The sequence below is a fragment of the Crassostrea angulata genome, chromosome 3, assembly GCF_025612915.1.
Source record: "Crassostrea angulata isolate pt1a10 chromosome 3, ASM2561291v2, whole genome shotgun sequence".
Lineage (NCBI taxonomy): Eukaryota > Metazoa > Mollusca > Bivalvia > Ostreida > Ostreidae > Magallana > Magallana angulata.
The window spans coordinates 17,151,196-17,175,748 of record NC_069113.1 but is presented as its reverse complement, the minus strand read 5'-3'; the positions used below and the strand labels follow the sequence as shown (position 1 = coordinate 17,175,748).

Here is a 24,553-nt window from a genome sequence, read left to right as displayed (position 1 = left end):
AAATCCAGGGAATCAAAATTAGAACAAATTTTTATACATGAATATTAGCTTGTTATAAGAATTTTTTTATCTAGTAAATACCTGTTAGATGTTTTCAATTGTAGACTCTGCTAGTCATGGTTTGAAAAATAATTCATGTTGGCTTGTTTAAAATCAAAATAAAGATCAATTCTTTTCCCTAATGTAAATTTCTGAACATAAAAATTAGACTCCTACCCTCTCAAATTTGACCCTTTCAAACCCAAAGGGGTCATGGTACATATTAACTTAAATCTATAATACCTTACTTTCACATTAGTTTCACAAAAAGTAACGTCAATTTTCTTTACCAGTACAGCAAAGTACATTGAAGCGTTTAATAGGGGCTTACTCTAGAAAAGTTTCTACGTAATGTTTTGACTGACCTTTGTCCAATCAGATCGTAGCTGGGCGGAGTTGAGACATTATCGCTCGTGACTTGAGAGAGAGAGAGAGAGAGAGAGAGAGAGAGTTATAATGGGGAAAATTATAGCCTAGATGAGGCAGATGAGCGAACTATCTATCAACAATAGCTATAAAGTGACAAATGAAGGTCTAGTATATGAAACTTTGAAGTATTTTTAAATTCTTTAACCGGGGAACAACGATGTCTATATATAGATACAATGTAATGTGAGGAGGTAATGTCAAACATCGAAGACTGTGCGAATATTTAAGAAACTGTATTTATAACTTACAAGTGTTACCGTTAGTATCCTAATCAAAGTTTGCCAAATCTTCCTGGAATTAAACATAAGTTGTAAATTTACTTTGTATAAAAACTTTCATCATGGATACTAACTCAGTGTGAAACATTCTTTACCTTTGGACGAATTTGTCCGCCATTGATTTATTTTTCCACTAAGCATCCGCCTCCGTTGCCTTTCCTTTTCACTTAATCTAAATTCATAAGTGATCATTCATTCGCATTTCAAAATATTTAATGCCCGTATTCTTGGACCTCCATGCTAGGAAATTTAGATGGTTTGTTACGTCATTCTTATACAGGTACATTTTGTCGACGGCGTGCGGCCAAAGAAATTTTCACAATCGTTCTTTAAAACGCGTTAAAGTTATACCAATATAAGATATACATGTAATTTTTATATTCAGACCTTGATTAATTTGTTTGCAAGTTAATAACTAATGATAATTTCTTGATCGGCACCACTTATAATTTACTCAGTTCTCTCTCTCTCTCTCTCTCTCTCTCTCTCTCTCTCTCTCTCTCTCTCTCTCTCATTCAAGTCACGAGCGACAATGTCTTAACTCCGCCCAGCTACGATCTGATTGGACAAAGGTCAGTCAAAACATTACGTAGAAACTTTTCAGGAGTTTGCCCCTATTAAACGCTTCAATGTACTTTGCTGTATTAACTTCTTTCTTTTTTTTTGCATTTCTCTCTTTCTCTTTCTCTCTCTCTCAAAAGATTACAGAACCCCATTATTCGTTGATGCAAGTAAATATTTTAATGCGAGAACCTGTACCTATTTATTCTCTTTGTTTTATATATTAGATCAATATAAATAATGTCATGAATGGCTAACACCTTAAATAAGTGTTAGAAAGTTATACCTAATCAATATGCTTCAAAAAAGCATTAACTTATACTGAATTTTGCAAATTAGTAATTTAGAAGTTTTCAGAGGCCTGCAAACATGTGGCAATTTGTTTCTCATAGCAAACAAGTATATACTTTATATGAACAGATTTGGGGTCTTATCAAATAAAACAATACTGTTTGGTTTTTTTATTAAACTGATAAATATGTAGATGTGCTATTTTGATTTTGTCTTTTGTTTTAATTGCAGAATTCAGAAAGACCAACAACTGACTTTTCATGAAAGCTATGACAACTCATCAGCAAAATGCTGTCCTACAATTAGTGTAAGGTAATCAACTACGGTATAACATAGCACATTGTGATGATGCTTTCACACATTTCCACCTATTATTACCCATACATCCACCTATAATTACCCACACAACTGTGTATACCCCCTTGCTAGGTATAAACGTACATAAAAATCACGCAAGCACAGGCCGTGTCCTCTACCGTCACGATGTAACATTAAATTGAGGCTACAGATCAACTTACAGTCAGGAACAAAATTAGTCTTCTATATCATATCATGTTAAGGACTTAATTCTCATAGTTTTGAAACATAAATTAATGTTACACAATTATTTTTTTTTCACATCTTATCATTCTTAATCATCATTATGGCATTCCCAAACACATAAAGTTGGCAACACAATTTTTTTAGTTCCAGTACAAATGGTTGGCACATGTATCATCATAATTAAACATAAAAAAATCTAAATTTTATTAACCCTAGTCACTCCACTGGCCTTGTATATCTGATCATTTTCTTTCACCATTTAATGTCATATCCATCATGCATTGACACTTAAACATTCAACTTTTTTTCTGTTACTACAACTCGCTGAATTATTTTAGTTATGGACCAAAATCACCAAAAACATCCCAATTTTATATTCATCCATCAATAATTTATTTAGAATTTGGTTGAAATTGGCAAAGTGGCTCAACAGAAAATTGAGCTAGTTCAAAATGTGAAGATAGAAGACATATGGAAAAACAAACACTGGAGAATAAAGTGATCAGTAATTGTATTTTCCCTTGTTTCGTCCGTATAGTGGGAAAATGTTGTATTCACGGTAGTAATGTTTTATAAATTGTTTTGGTCCGATATTGACCAATGGGCGGCAAGGTATTGTTAGGAATGTTTTATGATTTAGTAGAGTAAATCACTTTCTAGCCACCGCTTGTGCACGATTATACCAAAGAAACTATTTCTTTGTTTTTCCCATGTTATTATTTCGGGAATAGAATAATATAAAATTATATGTAATATGTAGGGATGTCAATTTTAATCGGTTGGCTTAGGTGCTTAATCGGAGCCTTTAGTCGAGCGATAGTTGAGTACTCGTTCATTTATTTGAAACTGTGTGTCCTTATTCTACTGTCACATACAACGTATCTTAACCATAATAAACATGTAAAAACTCATGATAAAACGCACTTAATAGATGTACCTGATTTCAAACAAATTAAAAAGCATTTTATCTAGATATCCGTTAGCTAATGTCTTAGCTTTTCCCTTTTCTTGTGACGCTTACACATAATTGAGCTCCATATCACCTTAGGCAAATCAAATGTGACCTGTTTCATGTAAAGTCATTGTCCTGTGCCATGCCAAATCAACAGTTAAAGTTCATGACTTTATAAAAACAAATGCCTTGAGTTTATATGATTAAATTTTTGATTAATAAAAACATCTAATCCAATAAATAACTGTTTAGGAGAACCATAAGTTGATCTCTTTAAGTACATGTTTGCATATTAAGTACTTCTATTCAAAACAATACTTTGACCAACAAATTCAACAGAGATCAATTTGTAGCCGCTTAAAAATAAACTAGGGACACCTGTTTGATTCAACAGAGTGTAACGTGATTAAAGAAGCAGAGAAAAGAAAACTCTTATTTTTATTTGAAGTCCCAAACCTGACGCGTTACAATGAAATTTTTTTTTTAAATTCCTTTTTTTCACTTTAAAACGAGTAATCGACTAAGAACACTTCAGTCGATGATCGTTGTGACCGTGCGACAGTCGAGTACTCAAGTACTTGTTGACATCCCTAGTAATATGTGAGGTCTGTCATACCCTTCTTGCATCATTTAGCATTGGCAACAAATACAGGTTTCCTAGAAATTTTTTTCGATCGATTTTGCATAAGATTGTTTTTATTTTTATGTTTTTTATAGAAGAAAGGTCATTTTTGGTGTTATGAAAGTATTTTTATTTGTATGAGGTTACTTTTTAATGTTGAAAGGTGTTATATAAAAGTTTTATATTACATACAAGTTGCTGTCCTTTAAAAAAGGACTACAATATGTGGACCATTTGCATGTGTTTCCAACGAAAACGTGAAAGCCTTAAGATTATCAGAGATTCCACCGACTCTAGCCCTCTGCTTTTAACCACTAAATTTGTACGTTGTATTACGTATACATGTATGTATAGCCCTGACTTTTTATCTCAGAATTTAAAGGATTCATACTTCTAAAATAATTATGATCTATCTATGAATGAAGTTTGCATGTATCATAGTATCAGTCATTTGGTGAATTCTACTATTTGCGCACACATTACACTTCGCACTCCTTTGTTAACTATGCAGTGACAGCTTTGTGTAAATTAAAAATTTTATATTTTGATGCATTTTTCTTGAGATTTAAACTTCTATTCAGTGACATAATTATTCAATCATACTTAAATGCTTCAAAAAATTTAATCGGGAAGTTCTCTAGCCTCGTCTACTACAAAAGTAAAGTTACATGTGTATTCGGCAAACAACAAAACATTGCAAGTTATGCTATTTGATGCATGTTGTAGTTTCGGCATAACATTAACCTATTTCATAATACTGATAGTTCATATCACATGCCAATCCTTTCTTTATAAGGAATACTTTGTTTCTGTACTGTTTACCGACAACTTTACAATTACAGCGCCTTTGAACTTATGTGTGCGTATGGCACGGAATCCCGATCCCGATTCAGATAAACGTGTGCTAGCCTGGTTCCCTGAGCTACCCATTACGCACAGGAACCAGGCTAGCTCATGCGCAGGCTGAATTTTCCCCATAGCATCCGGTTCAACCTCGCTTATATATTTTCTGCGTGGACCTCAGGGTCCATGCAATGACAGAAAATAACACGTGTACCTCTAGCAAATGTTTAATAAAATTTGTATGGCGTCCAGCGTACACGGCTAGCTGTATGCAAGGCATATTATTATGTGTTGTGGTTATTTGTTAATAATGAGTATAGTAAATTCAGCTCAAAACAGCTCACTGATGAGCTCAGAACAGCTAAGTCAGATGCTTACATGCTCATATTCTGTATGTTTAACTATAGTAGTAATGACTAGTTATAATCTTGATATAACAGCAGGACAGCTTTGGTATCTGCTAAATGTAGTCAACAATGACATTAAAAAGGAATTACTGGAACTTGCTTCAAGCAGTACTGGTAATTTTTTTTTTAAAAGCATCCAGCATTTTGATTCAAAGAATGAAATCTTTTTTAAAGGACACAGACACCTTTATCCTTTGTGGAAAAGTTCTATTGGATTTAAAAATATTCATATACACTTGTCAGACATTATGAATACAAAGCAGTACTGATATTTTTCCTGTCAGTTCTAAAGCAAAATCAGCAAAACAAAAGATGAGATAATCACATTCTTTTGATAATTGGAAATGAGCAGGATGCAATGTGTGTGATATCATAATCTCTATAGAACCTTTGGTCTATCGTTAAGTGCTGCACATTCACAAGCCAACAACCTTGTCTGCTAGTCTTTACAAGGTGAATATGTCACCTTAAAATAACTGGAACAGGTTTCAAAGTTCTGACAATCCTCAAATTTGTCTGCTGAACATCCTTCTAAATTAACACAAATCAGACATGCTTATATCAGCGAAACATCTGATGATTAAACTAAAGATCCTGATACATGCATTTACTGGTAATGTTACAACCTGCCTCGGCCTCCGTTAGCAATGTTTGGTAAATAAAATTCATCCCATCTACACAATATTGGGAAAGGATGGAATCACGCATGACAAATCTACATTGTTTACAGGATACTAACCCAAATATGTGCAAGCAATGCTAAGGTACACTGTTATATTCAGCGATACGTTCCGCTAACATTTTCTTCAGAACCAAACCAATCATTCACCGACCCACTTGTCATCAGATTAACATGAGGAATCCGACCTATAGGATATTTTTTTTCAAATGTGGACTATTTCTTCTTGTACATCATATCGATTTGACATTAAACAAAAACCTCAGAAAAACAAACATTCTTTTGAAGCTGGCAATTACATGATAAGACTAATCCAGTATAACTATAAACATTTCCTCAATTACAATGAGTGCATTGATCTACTTTCCGCTTTAACACACACAGAAATAATTTGAGCAACATTTTACCGAAAAGGGATAATAATTGACTCAATCATTTTATATTTAACTATATTTTTCTTTTAATTAGAAAAAAGTCTTACTTTTCAAATGCAAGGCATCAACATGTTGACAAAAATCTGATGCTGCAGTGCAGAAAGATTGTTGTAAGGCGTTTTAATGTCCCTAGAGAAAACTGATTAGGCCCCACTAGAATCTCAATTTTTGAAGAAAGCAAAATATAAAAGGCTCATCAAATTCTCATTAGTATTAAATAATAAAGGGCATAACAGATATGATGTTTTCTATATTTTCAAAAAAATGTCCTTGAGAAAATTAATAACACCTATATATCAATGCTGGTGACTGGCTTCAATTAAGAAGCATTAACTTGGTATTAACGGCCACATTTTAATGTCACCATAACTAAATGCACCATACTGTAACTCAGACTCAGAATGGGCTCATCAAAATTTTAGCCAACTAATTGCTATCCAAGCATGCTCTCTCTTAACTTGGTTGCAACATTAGAATCCTTCTGCTGCGACACAGGCTTTATGAAAAACAAATCAATCACGCACAAAACTATAATTACCATTATAAACATGCAAACTCTAGATTTCAGGATATAACATTAAAAATATCTAATTTTCTCAGACAGAAACCTCCTACAATTACTCATTTCCTTTATTCTTAAAAGGATCACTAGATTTTGGCTTGATTTCGTAGCGCTTACATCCATGGTGACTGTTTTGTTTTCTGGGTTGTCTATCAGCCATCGAGCCAGTGTTCCCGGTGACGTCCTGTTGGTGAGGATAATGCTGTTCTTGGGACTCCCACACCAGGCAAGGAACAGGTCCCTGGAAAACCCACACTGCAAATCAGGAACACTCGCCAAAACCACCTGCAATGTAAAATCAGAGGGATCAATTTAATTTCATTTATGACAAAAGTCATCAATTATTTAGGAACTTTTGTAGCTTAAAATATGAAATCTTATAATAAACTGTTCTCCTCTAGAAAATCAATCCCAGAGGGAAAAGTTACATCATGTTAACTTTTATAGTTTTGAGGATCATTTATTAGTACATGTAATCACATAATGATTACTACATGGATTAAAACTTTCAAAATCAAGCTTACAGAATACAGCATAAGTTCTTTTAAAAGGAACAGTTCAACAAATTTACAATAATGCTATGCTAAGTTGGGTTGCACTATCAAGAGAAAAGATTCCATACAATTAAGATAACATTCAAGATGCCCTGATATTATATTGAGAGTTAATTGATTCCTTCTATTTTGGACACTGTTACTTAATTTGACTTAATCCAGGTTTTACACTCCATGACTTTAATGTGACCAGACAGGAGGAAAACATACATGATTTCACTACCAGATGACTTAAATAAATCTACTGGTATATCCTCCCTCAGCCCCAACTCCATTTCACATTAGATCATTTTCAACAGGACAAAGACTCAATGCAAAATAAATATTTTTACAATGTATTACATGTACAATATAGCTTTTGTTTTCTATGGCGATCTACTTATCGCTGCTTTTGCAATCATTTTTATAAAGCAAAAACTAAGAGACACTCAAAGAATGTCGGTTAGTGTACTGGTAGAATCATTAGAATTTTCATGGAATTTACATCCTCGACAAATACAAATTTTGAAACAGTTTGTATTCTTACTGAAACTGAAAACCGGTGCATCACGAAATTACATCTCCACGAATAAGCAAAAAACCCACAATCTATGAAAATTTGCCCCCGAGAATTTAAATGTTACCACAGTATGCCTTAAAAATATTGCAAGTCAAAAACATATCATCAACAAGACTTATATAATTACATTCGCAAAATAAAAAAAATGGTACTTGCACAAATCCATGTTGAAACATGTTTGTTTACTTTCAATCAAATTTCAAAATTGTAAGAAATAAAACCCATACAGACTATTTCTGGACATTATCATTCAGAGCCTGTATGAGAAGTATAAGATATTGACCTCTGCCTACAGTAACACTAAACAATGCTTTCAGAAGCAGAGGGTGAAAAAGCTGGTTCTTTTCTTTTATCATTCAATAAAGATCTTTCACATCACAGGTCTACTGTTTTAAGCAGAGCAATCATCACATCTTTCAGGGGTGGAATTGCACTTGGGGGACATAAATCTGCTCTCAAATAACAGCCAATACATAACTGTCATGGCAGAAGATGGAAATTCTCCCTGTAAATCTATCAATCACACAATTCTCTCCTATGCATAATACTTACAATTTTTTTATCAATTACTTGCCCATACATTTGCTATTCTGATATTTAGATTGATGCCTTGAGGATTCCTTTTTTTTAACTCTATGATAGGAAATCCATCATTCCTGTATCTGGTTTCATTTTTTTTTAGTACCAAGTTCTGATGAAAAGTCATACTGGGAACAATTATTCTATTATTATGCAGAGCAAAATACCTATAAAAATCAAATCAACATTTTATTGGGACATGTTTAAATAAAAAAAAGAACATTAAAAACTTTAAAGTATAAAACGTTCAATTTTTCTTTAAAGCTTATGTTAGATGTTTTAATATACTGTGGTAAAATTTGTTTCCAAAAAAAAAAAAGAAAAAAAAATAAGAGAAGGAGGGGTCAGGAACATGCATGCAGGTTAACACGTAATTGAATCAACTAGAAAAATTATGTATAAAAATAAATTCCAGGGGTAAATGTGCGGTCAGCAACTGCAGATGTTTGATATTTACAATGTAAGAAACTCTTACATATGGATTATCATGTTTTCCTCGGCCAAAATATTTTTTTAAATCATCTGCTTACATTTACATCCAACATTTGCCTTTATTACTTCTACCAAACATTACAACCAAAACATAAAAACATGCTCCTTTTTCCTAATATAATCTTCAACAAGAGTAAATGAAGTGATTAAAAGGTAGTAAAGGTAGCAATCTACATGTCTATATGATAGCAATCTCTATCAGATATGTCTACATGATGTTTCAAAACTTCAATAGCTCATACACTTCACCCACTGAAAGAAGGCATCTCCAAACAAAATCTCTTCTTTTCTTAAATACTTAAAACACAGGTAAGTAACTCTAACCTATTAAATACATGTACTATTTTGAACAGTAAGAGGTACTATAAAACTTCACTTTGCCATTCCTGAGATGCTGCCATGATTGTCACATGTCTGACATCTGAATCATTAAATACATGTTTAAGACAACCATGATAGCCTGTCTATGGTTTACATTGTATTTCTTTTTCAAATTACCGGTATCTATAAGAAATTATCCACTCTAATTAAAATGAGATCCTTCATGCTCCCATATTTGGTATGTCACAGTGACATATCAAATACGGGAGCGTGGAGGATCTCATTTTAATTAGAGTGAAAATTATCATACATTTTCCGGTCTTCTCAGAAAAAAAAATTGCATCTATAATAAGTCTGTTACTGACTTCCTCGGGCAATATGTCAGTTTTGCATTTAATAATGATATTAACGATACCGCCTTACAACAAAGTAAATTTTATTGATTCTAACAACAAGATCAATTTAGTTTATAAGTATGCATGTACTTGCAATGTCAATCTAGTACAGAGAGATAACCGGTACATATAATGCACATTGAAAAAATGTTCTCATTTTTAAGTAAACCAAAATTTTATTGGTATCTATTGAATTTGAAAAGCAGCTTATTTTTCTGTTAAATAATCTTTTTCGATTAAATGTACATGTAAATCAATACAGCTAGGACTTGAGAAACAATTCTGAAAGAGCTTATCTTTCAAATCCTTTATATATACTTTCTATTTATACAGTAAAACACAATAAATTTTCTTGTGAATTCTGTCAAATTTTGAAAACAATAAGTTAATAACTGTTAGCTAAAAGAGAGGCAAACAACTTCAAGCAAAATGGCCTAATAACATCTCAAAAACATAATAAACCCCATTATTTTGAAATCATTAAAGATAAGCTTCAGACAGTAGAACAAATTTCCAAGAATTATAAAGACCAAGCCTCCCTCACATATATCAACCAATCACATTCTACATCTCCCTGCTCCAACTGCTGATTGGCATTTACCTAACAGCTGAAGCTTTCCAATAACTGCAGTCATTCAATATACCAATAAAATGCATTGTTTATAGGTTTGGCTTGTGAAACCTGCCAACTGTCACACGGGATAAAAAGTGTTTCAGTTCACAACAATGGGTTAAAACCACACTCTAATCACCACTTTGCTTATGGTTATCGATAAGTCTCTTAGGACGATCAACTGATGTGAATATTGTGCAGAAACAGGTATGTTTGCATGATCTTTTTTATGCTTGCAAAACGAACTTAACAAAGAAATTATGGGAAAGCCAACCTCTGAATATCTATTCAGAAAGAACTAAGAGTAATTTTCAAAAAATAAAAAGAATTTTTTCTGGAAAAAAAAATAATTTTAAATCTCTTTCTTCATGTCTTTTAAAGCATGGTGTATTTGAGTTTGATGTTCAATTTATCAAACTGTGTAAAGAATGTTTTCATTTATTTCTTCTTCATAGGTCTTTAAAAACTTTAAGACAGGAGACTTTTGGTATTAATTTTTGTTTGATTTTATGCATTGAATCAATATGTAAACTTGAAGGGTTGAGGCATGAAATGAAAGCTTAACTGTACAGTGTACACAATTATAATGATTTTTCTAGACATTCCATATTTATTTTTACAAATTTTAATCATTGAAAAAATAACTTGACCTGGCCCCAGTTTTCATTCCCCTTCACTCTTAAGCAATAAGCCATTATATATGATATTACTCCATCTTAATCAACTTTTTGATTTGTTATCTGTGGAAAAAAATATCATGTCTTTCTTATTTTTGTACAGTACAGATAATATAGCATACCTCGCAAAAAGACCAACACTCTTTTTGTGTGGATGTAAATGTGCATGTTTTAATTCCCCAATGCATCCACTTTCTAATTTGAAAAGTGCTTCCATTTCAAAGCTTGACATTTGAAACAAAGAGGAACAATTACCAGAAATAATGGGACCCATGGTAAATACAATTTTAAAACAGCCTCTCTTTTAGGTATCTCTTTTAGCAAACCCTGCACATTTCCTTTCTTAAATTATTTGCAATGAAGCATGGATGCCTGATGTTCAGTGTTGATTATCCCACTGATAGCATCATTGAACAGATTAAACATTTTTCATGGTCTCTGGTGAATATATAGATTTTTACTTGCACATTAAAGTGATTATTAACAATTATCAGTAGTTGAAAGTACCGATAGATCAGACTAGAGATGTAGGAGGGTTTATTAGTCATGAACAAGACAATTTCAAAACCTTTATGACTTACTATAATACTATAGGGTACGTAGCATAGTACATTAGATAAGTCAAAGTTGAAATTTTCCAGATTAGGGATAGATTTTGGTTTAAGGTATTCGATGTATAACGACCACATTTTGTACCTAATAAATGAATGGTCCGATATTCTTAATCATGATATCATTTTGAAGGTGTTATCAAATAAAAATACTCCACCAAAGGAATTTTCAAAATATTGATTATGGTCCAACTAATTACACATTGAATCTTGCATTGAAGTCTATGGGCAACATATGTTTTAATAAAATATTGTAAAAGGTAACATGAAATTTGTAAAACTCTCTTGGTTAATACATGCATAATCTTTCTCTATATTAAAATATGAAATAAAATGAATCATTTACCGCAGATATTTTGAGGAAATTAAAATTTTCTTTTTTTCAACAAGGGGAGATAACTCTTTAAAAAAATTTTAAGGTGCAAAATGACCGGCTTCTTACATGTTGTCAGTCATGTGAATTTGGTTCATTTCACTTTCATTGTTATTTAGCAATACATATTTAACTGGTTTAAAATGATTCAAAATTGTTCAATGTACCTTCATTATACATTGAATACCTTAAGTAGACATTGACCAATAAATAAGGAATATCCGTGTGACCAAGAACAGCCATTACATTTCATGTTTAATATAAAACCAGAGAGTGTCATTAATTTCATGTTTAATAACATACACAGATTTGGACGTAACCTTGTTCAATATCCAGTGATTGAGTTATTACAGAGAGTTGTTCAGTTAGTTACTTCCAATAAAGAGAGTGATGCGATTAATTTTGAATGCTCTAATCAAATACATACTCACTTCATTATTGAAAAACGTATGAGATAAGTGTTTGTGTGCCAACTTTGCCATATGTCATAAAGTTGGGTCAAGTATCTAGGAGTTGTATAACCAAATCTTGGTACACAATCAAAATGTCACAATGACTTTTAATAATTATCAAATTGGAATACTAGTGTTTGTTTTGTTATTTACTTTAGCCTTTATTAAATTTATAAAACATCTAATCATATACTGATATAATTTCATTTCAATCATTAACCCAGAAACCATTGTTCTTATCTACAAGTCAGGGTACAAATGACAACCACCAGCAACACAGCAACAAGCAGTCAAAACGGCAAAATCTATGGCTGTGTGGGTTCCTATAAAGACATGTTTTGCCTTGGATATAATCGATGTTAAAGATTGGTTTGGTCACTGAATCAATTCTGTACAAACGTTATCTTAAAGAAAAACATTACAAAAAAATGCTGAGCACTTTTTATCTATCAGCTCTTTCCGTTATCTACAAATTCAATGGATGGTGTATAGTCACTTTGGTTTAAAGGAATTACTCCAAGGAAAATAGACAAGTCATGCAAACATGTCACCTGTGTATGTCAGCTTGACCTCTGGCCAAGTCAGTCTTGTTTTTCCTTTGATAAATACATCTCCATCAATGCCAAGAGCATGCAATGTCTAAAATTTTCTAGACAGATATATCAATAACACAATGAATTTCTAGAATAATGATTTGCATGAAAGTTCAAACCCATCATCATAGTAATTACTCCAAATCCTCTTTCAAATTTACTCTACAGTACAGAAAACAGAAAAGCTGTCTATTATTAGTCCTGTTTATCAGAAAGGAGGAAACCTTCTTGCCAAGTCAAAATTCAAATAGTTGGGCCTCAATGCACAGCTTTCGCTTATGCTATGAATATTAAGTATATTTGTGCTAAATATCAGTAATTGGGCACGTTGGCCTTATAATCCCTGACCAGTATCCTGGTTTCGATCATAAACAGATAATGTTATGTTAATTACAGATAAACTGTGATGAACAGATTTTGCCATCACTGTACTGTACTGTCTTCAATTGGATGATGCAAAACATGTTATAAATGATTGCTCAAAATAATTAAGATAAAGACACTGAAATTCTTATTACTACAGATATCACACTTTTCCTACTTTGCACATTTAATTGTTTCCCAAATCCTGCTCTTGCTTTCGATTCTTTTAATAAAAGATTTCAGCAAAAACTTCAAAGGAGTTTAAATTAAGTCTTGTTCTCTATTTGAACAATAACTGGGCAAAGATAACAAAAGAGGACATTCATTTTGAATATTAGTAAATGTTTCTGTTCTTACAAAAAAAAAAATTAATGCATATCAAGGGATAAATACAAATATGCCCAGTTTTTGTTTAAATGCAACAAATGCATTTCCCAAACTGCTTTAGAAGGTGCATTCATAAAATAACCCCACATCCTTTAAGCTTTAAAATACCCCAGTACCAAACTATTTGATTTCCATTGTTAATATCTCTGGCTATAAAAACATATATGGTAGGATTACTTATACATGTACTGATGTCATAAAGACCTAGCTTCATTTGTTAAGTTTTTAGGGAGGTCAAAATGACATTGCAAGAAATTCGCTTTCAATCAATATCCATCATCTTTTATTCATGAAGAGTAAAGATCTACATAAAGGATTCCTCAGGTTTATTGCCACTTTAACTTATTCTTCAGGTTGATTTGTGCATTCTTAAGAAATACTAGTACGTCCTTTGCTAAACACCTGTTGGGAACTTCATCAATTATTGACTATAGAATTAAACTACCGGTAAATATAATTTATGTTTATGAATCCATGATAAGTATGACATGAAAAATACAAGGACAGTTTATATTAGAAGTCAATTCAACATATGATATCACCTCAAAACCTTTGGATACCAATCAGTGAAATTGATGTGGTTTGCTATTAATATTCAAACAGTAAGAGTTTACAGATAATAGCTAGATAATAAACAACTTTAAATGCAGTAAAAAAAAAACTGCAACAATATTTTATGCTTTCTATGATGCTTCACAAACTCACTACAGTTAGCTTTTTTTAAGTAAAAAATTGAATTAACCCCCATGTAGAGATGAAATATGTAATTTTAATATTGAAAATGATGAAAATAATGTAAATTGACTTTAAAATATTATAGGGGATCGGAGCCCTAGCTATTCTCATAAGAAACAAGTTCTGTAAGAATAAGCAACAATTTTAATTCAGCAAGATATTTGGGGCTAATAACCAGCAGCCTACTTTATTGTTCTAAAAATATTTTTATTGGCATACAGTCCTTTAAATGCACATTCCATGATCTTGAAGAGGCAGACAGGTCATTATGGTCTTTATCAGTTTTACACATTCATGTTTATTTGGATTTATCTACTTTTGATGAATACAAAATCTGACATCATTGTCCAGCCATTGTAACTCTACTCTGTAGATTTTGTCAACTCTGTGGTCCCAACCCAAATATCAAATTGCCTCCATCTCCTTTGCCAATATGTCTGACATCATCCTAACTCTAATACTCAGAGCATGTGTTCCCCAACACAACACAATACTGCAGGTACCCTCACGTTAATATACCCACATATAAAACTGCATACACCCAATTACCAAAATCTTGACATGTCAACCCACACCCACGCCAAACAAAAAGCTTTTAAATTCAGCCATCTCTTCAAAAAATTCAATACTGATGTGACCACATTTAATATTGTATAATAAAAAACAAAAATTTTCACAGTACATGTATTTAATATGTGTATGATGTGCTAGTGGTACAGTATAGCTTAAACTTCTGATTTAATTCTGAAGGTGGAATTGTTCATTAGATGCATTAGAGTTCACTAAAACAGTTTAACATTTGGGCAGTACCAGCTGTCTTTAAAAAGCTCTGACTTAATTAATGCAAACCTGACAATCTTTCTTTTCTTGTCATAGTACATGTAGTTCTGTTAATAGCCAAAAGTATAGCTATGTGTAAAGTGACATGAAGATTCTTATTCTGCATTAAGCATGCTCCATCTTTCCTTATTTATTTCAATTGAGCAATGGTTTTCAGAGTGCAGCATAAGTTTCTAATTGAATTATGGCAATGCATTCTGCAATTCATAGAGGCATGCAAGTTCATCAATTACTAGATTAAAACCACATGTGTTTTGCATTACATGTAATTTCCATACTGTATAATAAATGTCACTATCAGAGGTCAACAGTCTCTCGTTACCAAAACCATGCAGTGACCATTTCCTTGTTATCTGGAAATCTTTTTGGCAGCAGCAATAGACAAATCCTTAATCAAATTATGAAGGATAAACACAATTCATAATTGAGGTGTGAATATGATTATTTTCATTCAGTGCCCTGCAGTGATAATGAGATATTGCAAAAAATCCTTTCTTTATGTACCTGGTACAACAAAAATTACGACTTCATCCGATGTGTCACAATCATTCTTTCCTGTAGAAGCCAAAAATCTTGAACAAGACTAATACAGTAAAACTTGGTTATATTGAACAAGCTTATAATGAATTGACGCTTACAGCGAAGTGATTTTCATTCCCCATGACTATATAGTAATATCTTGTAAACTTGATGAATACAACAAATTTTGCATATAACGAAGTAAAATCGCCCATCACTGGCACTTCGTAAGAAGCAAGTTTTACTGTAAAAACTAAAACCATGTCTGATCTTTATTAACTGTGGACAAAATTGGTTGAGCATTAACACCTGGATTGCAATTCAATGAATTCAGCTTTCAATCTGAAAGACAGGATGCACACTTTCAAAATATTATACTGTATGTGAAGGCAAATATCAACCTCATTATCTACTATCCTAAAATATGAAAGATCCATTCAAAATGGGGTCATGAATTATGAATGAAAATGAGAAAAATTCAGCAAGTATGGCCTAGATCAATAAGCAATATGCCATACTGGCTATGGGTTTCTGAAGACTAATGGAGTAACCATTTAGAAATTTTGGAAAGGTATGAAATCAAAGGTACATTTTCAAATAGAGCCTTATGCATATTCAAAGCATGATGTCTAGACTTAAGGTCTAGTACATATTATATTCTGTCAATCCCCTCAGTAATGAAGCTTATTAACACATTCAATAATCTCAATCCATGTAGTATTTATGTAGCTTATTAAAGCATTGAATCCATTTCGTTGATGCAGTAAGGCAGTAGTTTACAAATACTGACCCTTGCAGATAAAATGTACATTAGTCAACTGTGAAAAGAGACCTCAAAATGGGTTTAGATCAAGATCTAGTAAATGATTCTAGCATGTCTTTTTTGGTGCTAGAACCATTATGATGTCATAATTCACTTGTTCAATCTTTTTACCCTACTCTACAGCTTTGAAAGAATTATGTAGGTAATAAAACAGTTTCTTGACATGCTGTATAAAATCATGTAAAAAGGTTATCCAATATATATTCAATATTCAATTTGACATCATTTTATAGCGGAGGTCAAGAGTTTGTTTTTGGAGAGCCTGTGCATTCTAGATATATTTCATTAGTTAAAACATAGGTAATCACAGATTACAAAGCTCACCGAGACGAGGCATCAACTTTATGAGGCATCACCTTTAAAACCACCTTTATCATATGATATGAAAATCATAGTTAATGATCTTGGATATTCATGGATACTGTTTTGACACAATATCGTATATCATATGTAAAAAATTGTATGATAATCCGATGTTCATTTCATACATTATTATAAGATACAATGTTTATCAATACAATAATATAAAATATGATATTGCATCCAATGATACTTACAATATATATCATTTAATACAATATAATACTGTAATAAATATTGATGCAATATGATTTTGTAACATATAATATGACATTGTATCGTGTTATACATTATTGTATTTAATCACATTATACAATATCATAATATCTAATATAAATACAATATAGCATTATTTGATACTATATCATATCACATAATACATCACAATATTGTAACATATGATATTATATTGTATAATATAGTATAATTTTGTATTGTATGATATTGTATCATATTTGATACACAATATTGTATCATATGATACAATATAATTTGATAAAACATTGTTTCATATCATATGATACAATATCATCTGATACAGTACGATATTATATAATACAATATCATTTTATACAATATCATATCATATGATACAATATCATATTATACAATATCATATTATATGATATCTTATAATATCATATAATACAATTTCATGTATTATATAACAATATATTATATAAACCAATATCATATTATACAATATTTTATCATACGATATGCTATAATTATAATATACAATATCGTATCATATGATACAATATCATATATTGCAATATAATATGAAACAATATCATTCGATAAAATAATATATTATACAATATCATATTCTACAATATTGTATAATAATATACAATACTATACATAACAATATCATAATACAATATCATATAATAATGTACAAAAAAATTGATACAATATCATATCATATCATATAACTTTTTACAATATAATGTATGATATTACATTGTATCATATAAAACAATAGTGTATCATATCATAGAATACTATATCATAGGAATCATGTTAAATCATTTAACAACAAACACATCTATCAAGCAGGTTTGAGTGAGGTAGGAAAATTTTAGCATCCTTGATAATGGAGATCAGGCTCTGCATCTGAAGCTACCTCTGCAATTCATTTATATTATAGTTAAATCAATTATGCAAGCTATTATCTATAAAACATGTAACCTGTTCCAAAAAACTAAACCTCATCCAGCATCCGAAACCTATGGCTCAGATTCAGCATTCAAGCCTGTCAGATGCATCAGTATCATGAGATGCATCATCCCTGCAAGTTTGGTGATGTAAGGACCAGTAATAACTAAGATATAATCATCAGAGGGCACCTGCTCTAAAAACTTTAACCAGCTCTCAAAACCTTAACCTCATCCAGCATCCGAAACCTATGGCTCAGATTCAGCATTCAAGCCTGTCAGGTGCATCAGTATCATAAGACGCACCATCTATGCAAGTTTGGTGAAGTTAGGACCAGAAATAACTAAGATATATTTTTTAGCATCCTTGATAATGGAGATCAGGATCTGCATCTGAAGCTACCTCTGCCATTCATTTATATTATAGTTAGATCATATATGCAAGTTTGAAATAGTGCTATTACATACATATATTAAACATGTGACCTGTTCCAAAAAAACTAAACCTCATCCAGCATCCGAAACCTATGGCTCAGATTCAGCATTCAAGCCTGTCAGGTGCATCAGTATCATAAGACACACCATCCATGTAAGTTTGGTAAAGTTAGGACCAGTAATAACTAAGATATGATCATCAGAGGGCACCTGCTCTAAAAACTTTAACCAGCTCTTAAAACCTTAACCTCATCCAGCATCCGAAACCTATGGCTCAGATTCAGCATTCAAGCCTGTCAGGTGCATCAGTATCATAAGACGCACCATCTATGCAAGTTTGGTGAAGTTGGGACCAGTAGTAACTTAGAAATGGCTATCAAAGGGCACCTGCAACAAAAACTTTAACCTGCTCGAAAAACCTAACTTCATCTAGCATCCGAAACCTTCGGCTCAGATTCAGCATTCAAGCCTGTCAGGTGCAAAAGTATCATAAGACACACCATCCATGCAAGTTTGGTGAAGTAAGGACCAGTAGTAAGTAAGATATAATCATCAGAGGGCACCTGCTCCAAAAACTTTAACCAGCTCTAAAAACCTTAACCTCATCCAGCATCCGAAACCTATGGCTCAGATTCAGCATTCAAGCCTGTCAGGTGCATCAGTATCATAAGACACACCATCTATGCAAGTTTGGTGAAGTTTGGACCAGTAGTAACTTAGAAATGGCTATCAAAGGGCACCTGCAACAAAAACTTTAACCTGCTCCAAACACCTTAACCTCCTCCAGCATCTGAAATTCATGGCCCAGATTCAGCATCCAAGTCTCTCAAGTCCATTAGTAGGTCCAGATGCATCATTCATGCAAGTTTGGTGAAGATAGGACAAGTAATAAGTTAGATACAGGACCTGCAACAAAAACTTTAACCAGGTCCGGACGCCGACGCCGACGCCACCGCCGACGCCGACGCCGAGGGTATAGCATAAGCTCTCCTTGACTTCGTCTCGGTGAGCTAAAAAGGACAAAACTCCGAGATTGTTTTCTTTTTTTTCTAATCATTTTATATAGATATTGACAGTTAAAATCATGATTTTTCATTGTGATTACCAAAATTTGAAACCCTGGTATATTAACACCATATCAAACAAAGATATTGTTATGAAGCATCAGTAAAAGAATTTATATCCTGAATTTCATAAACCTGTAAGCATCTTTCCTTTACTAGATCTTGACCTTAAATCACTTTATGACCAAAGCCTAAAGCCATGAAAAGTATTGACCTCTTAGGGCTAACAGCTTACACATAAATATAAAACCACTTTAATTGCAATGGTGCCTAAAAAGCAATAGAAAATGCTGATATTGTTAAAAAATTATAACATAAAGAAATAACTCTCTCATTTTTGTAATTTTATGATTAATAATATTTGTACCAGCAAACTGATTGATACACCATCTCTTCATAATTGCAGTTCCTTGTTAATTAAACAACTTGAGTAATCACTTCTTGCACTTTTGACATTAATACACACTTTCGAAGTTCGATGCTTTAGAAACTGAAAATATGTATAAAAATAATTTACATGACACTTATTTTTACACTCAATCAGTTTGGCCAAGATATAAGATTTCTTCCTGGTAATTAAGAATTCCAATTTTATCACAATTTACAGAGGAGAGACAAAAACAACAATCCCATAAACCATTTTACATGGTTCATTCTGGGGTCTTGTTTGTTTAGAGAGCCAATGGTGGCAGGAAACGGACACACAAGACACAAAAAGCCTATCAATAACATGTCAATTGATGGAACTAATTTCAGTTGGATTGTTTCATCTAATTGCAGCTACAAATAAACCGTGTCACGGACAGCTGACTATTCACATTGGAGCCTTAATTTTCAAAACACCTCACGATTCTGACAAAATAATACTTTTATAAGTCTCAAGGTTAGTCCAGGGTGAATTATGAATAATGTAGGTGTTGAAGTAGACCAACGTCCCAAAAAACAGTACTATGATTTATCATCACCATATGTTGCATATGTTGAAGAAACCAAATAAAATATCATCAAACTAAATATTAAAAGAAGGGTATCATAAACAGAAAGTTTATGGTCCCAGACAATATAACAGGTAAATGGCTGAAAAGTAAAAGGAAAGTATACCAGAACTCTACTGACTTTTTAGACAAATCAAATTGACTGCTGCATGTTTAACCTAAAATGCACAATGAAACATTAGTTCTTTGAAAATCCACTTTGAAAATCTAGAGATGGTATGAAACTTGTGTATGATGCTATGAGACATGTATATGCTACTAGAAATTAAAGTGGCTCGACACACCAATGCATTATTTAATGGATCGATGAAGAATTCTCTGTGAGAAATGATTATTCAAAAATGACACCTATATCGGCCTCTGATTATTTTAATTGAATTTTTTTGTATTTTTTTATAGAAACCGGAAACATCGTTTTAGCTGCAAACAAGATATATTAGAGCTAAAAAAGTTTTATCAATTAATGAACAATACAATTATCTATAAATACATATCAAAAACGGCCAGATAAACTTTGAAATATTTTTGTAAAAAAAATATTTATGAAAATGGAAAAAAAGGATTGTAGATATTTTTTAAATCTATGGATAAAAACTGCAGATAAACTGTTACTCGCATTTAACAATTGCTGTACAATCATATTTCAACAAGAAATTGAAACCAAACAGTGAAATTAAAGTATAAATGGAAATTTTAAAATCGAACCGATCCTGATTGTAATTAAACTGATTCCGAACGAAATCACATAAAGTTAGAATGAATCAGAATTTTGCAAAAATTTCAGGTTGTTAAGCTGTAAAATGGTTTTGTCATTTATTAACTTTATAATTTATATCAATTACTTAGAAAAAAAACTGCAGTTTATTGGTAAAATTTCAATTTTAAAATAATTCTGATCGGGATCAGTTTTTTTTTAATCGGGATCGGTTCAAATTTGATAAATAGCAATTTTTCCAAAATTTCGCATTTTCATTTCAATTTCTTTGTAAATTATCATTGTTTAGTAAATAGTTTATGTGACTATATGTTATTTTTAAAATTTTATCCATAGATTAAAAAGATATTAAAGAATTACAATTTTGATTTTCAGAAATATTTTTTTAATTAAAAAATTAAAAACTTGACCAAACGATCTTTGGCATGAATTTATTTATAATTATATTACACATTAATTGACAACAAGTTTTAAGCTCTTATTTATTCTGTTTGTCTGCAAAACAGTTTTTCCTATTTCACTGAAAAAATACAAAAAAGTTCGTATAAAATAACTGAAAGCCGATATTGATCTCTGTTTTGCGGAATCTATATAGTTTCAAAAAAGATTCTCAATCGATCCATAAAATGAAATTTTGGTGTGTCGAGGAACCTTAAAGCTAACATACTTTTAGGGTTCTATATCATGGTCATTTTTAGATAGTTTTCTCTATTTGGCTTTTTGCAATATTCACCATATTATTATCACCTTTTTCAGCCATATGGTAAACCAGGCAGAGATACCATACATGATTTATGATGTAGATATGATTTTATTTATTCAGTATCAGACAACATAAGACGAATATTTAACATAAGAAAATAGTGAATAAAGTGATAGATTCAAATTTGTCCTCTCTCGATATCTTGCATCAAACAATAATGATCGTCTGTACTGGTATACACTTTTATTAATGTTGGGGAATCAAAGCAAAAATCTGATCACAAATACTTCTCGGACTTTTTATGAAAGCTATTTAAATTACAAATTCATTTGAATGTTTGTTGTTTGCTTTAATCTCAAATGAAGTTTTTTTTTTCTTCCAGATTTGTTGACATTGTTATGTCAGAGAGTACACTCCGAGGTTTAGATTAGGATGACGAAAGTGAATTGCGTTTTTCTTTGTCTATATCAGATCAAAATCATATATTAGATTGTGCTGATGTAAAAGATGAAAAGAAAATCCAAACACAATCAGCCTGAAATGGAATGAATACACAATGAAAATATCAGAAAAATTATGCAAAATGAACAAATTAATCTATGTTCAAATCAATGAGAATCCAAGACATATCAAGTGCTGAAGACCTTGAATTCTAAAAAGTCAGGAACATGAATGATGAATGGATGATGTCAAATTTCACCCTGGAAAACTATTTCTCCGATTTTGGGAACGAATCAGGGAATATGACAGATTGGTCGATGGATTTCCACTTTAAAGTCTCCGACTTTGAGCCCCCAAACCTTCTCCGTGATAAAGGTTGGAGGATCTTCATGATCATTTTATTTGGGGCTGTCATATTTCTTGGTTTTATCGAGAACTTGATGGTTATTATTGTGATCACCATCAATAAAAGACTCCACACTGTTACAAATGTCTTCATTTCAACACTGTCATTCTCGGACATAATGCTTTGTGCTTTTAATCTACCATTTCAGTTGCATTATGGTATAACTGATTACTGGTCGTTTGGCCCAATTTTGTGCCAGATAATAATGCCAATGTTCGCTGTTCCAGTCTTTATGTCCACACTTGCAATGCTCATGATTGCTATCGAAAGATACATCTTAATTGTGTTCCCATTTCGCAAAAAACTGACCATAAAAATGGCTTTAGTGATAGTGTTTGTGATAATAATTTTCTCGGTCATGTGCTCTATTCCAATAATTCTTCATACAGAACACAGTCAGGAAATTATTGACCTTCGACCCTATATACAGGACATCATCAAAAAAAGCTTTTGCATTGAAAACTGGAAGTTGAAAACAAGCCGAGCATACACAATGTTTGTATTCGTGCTCCAATTTTTCATACCCTACATAATTATTTCTGTCTTGTATTTCCAAATTTATAAAGTTCTGAAAAAACGTCCAATCAAACGAAAGGAAACTCGAAAAAGCTACCAAACAACACGAATTCTGATCGCAATAACGACAACTTTCACAATATCGTGGCTGCCTTTCCAAATATTTAGCATAGTCTCATACTTCAACCCCAATATAAGCACCCATCTTGGACCTGCCTACAAATTGACTGACTTGATACTGAAAATCATTGCAATGAGCTCATCTTGTGTTAACCCTTTCTTGTATGGCTGGCTGAATGATAAATTCCGCAAAGAATTTGGAACAATGTTGGGAAAAAGGATGATGAAGATGCAAGTGAGCCGCAGTGGTTATTTTCGAAGTTCAGGTTCGGGGGACTATAAAAGTGAGAGAAATTGTGCAACAGAAAATCTTTGAATAATGCTTCATTGCTCAGAATATTATGTGATAATGATTACAAGTGATAGATAAGGTGTCAATTCTGTATTTTTTCCCATGCTTATTAATTAATATTAGTATTCAAATAAATGTAGTCAACAATAAATAAATCTTCAAAATCAAAGACAATTCACACTGTCTCTTTCATATACATGTACTGCACTTAAAATGTTCATGCAACATTCATCATTTCCTGTATGAATTAATGCAAAGGGACTAAATTTGATAAGGCCTAACTTTAGCCCCATATTTTTAAAATTACAGAGATATTCATGTTACATTTACAAAATGTTTTAGACATCTTTGCAAAACATTTGGGTTACTAAACCAAATTCTAGTGAAAAAAGATGTTCCCAATATAAAATTCAAGGATATTAAAATACACAAATTGGACATGATTTTATTTATCTTGTCGTTTACATGCAGTTTTCTCTTTTTATTTCAAGCTTTCATAAATTAATAATACAGTCTCATCACAGTGCACTGCACGTACAAAAATGATATTGACCTGCAACATTTTAGAACCATCAATTTTGATAGTTCTTTGCTGTTGCAAACATTATTCCCACAGGAAATTTTGTTTCAAAAAGAGTATCATTTTATTATATGACAATATATATTTACAGTAAATGAGATAGAACTATAAAACTTCCAGTAACACTATACACAACTGGGAATTTGAGTTCGTGTATTAGGGTGAATTAACCATGCATCGGACACATACCTTGGATCGGACAACTTTGACTATAAATATACAAATAAATGTGCATGCGCT

General features: G+C 32.0%; 2 protein-coding genes across 3 annotated transcripts in view; one reads left to right on the top strand and one right to left on the bottom strand.

The window, feature by feature from the left end:
- The window catches only part of LOC128177826 (cleavage and polyadenylation specificity factor subunit 2-like), a 70,315-nt gene that overhangs the window by 21,770 nt on the left and 23,992 nt on the right, over positions 1 to 24,553 (bottom strand). Inside the window, exon 10 of the mRNA XM_052844694.1 lies at positions 6,758 to 6,925. Coding sequence (XP_052700654.1) covers positions 6,758 to 6,925 — 168 coding nt within the window. The remainder of the gene's footprint in view (positions 1 to 6,757; positions 6,926 to 24,553) is intronic.
- On the top strand, positions 9,772 to 23,907 carry LOC128177828 (neuropeptide F receptor-like). Of its 2 annotated transcripts, XM_052844697.1 has the most exons (3): positions 9,772 to 10,360; positions 11,055 to 11,105; positions 22,341 to 23,907. In XM_052844697.1, the coding sequence occupies exon 3, from the start codon at positions 22,627 to 22,629 to the stop codon at positions 23,755 to 23,757; it is 1,131 nt and encodes a 376-aa protein (XP_052700657.1). In that variant the 5' UTR covers positions 9,772 to 10,360; positions 11,055 to 11,105; positions 22,341 to 22,626; the 3' UTR covers positions 23,758 to 23,907. The 2 variants fall into 2 exon arrangements, with proteins under 2 accessions (XP_052700657.1, XP_052700656.1); XM_052844696.1 differs by lacking the exon at positions 11,055 to 11,105.

Bases quoted from the DNA above. Each gene is read 5' to 3' on its own strand.
- LOC128177828 (XM_052844696.1), top strand. From the start codon at position 22,627: ATGAATGATGAATGGATGATGTCAAATTTCACCCTGGAAAACTATTTC.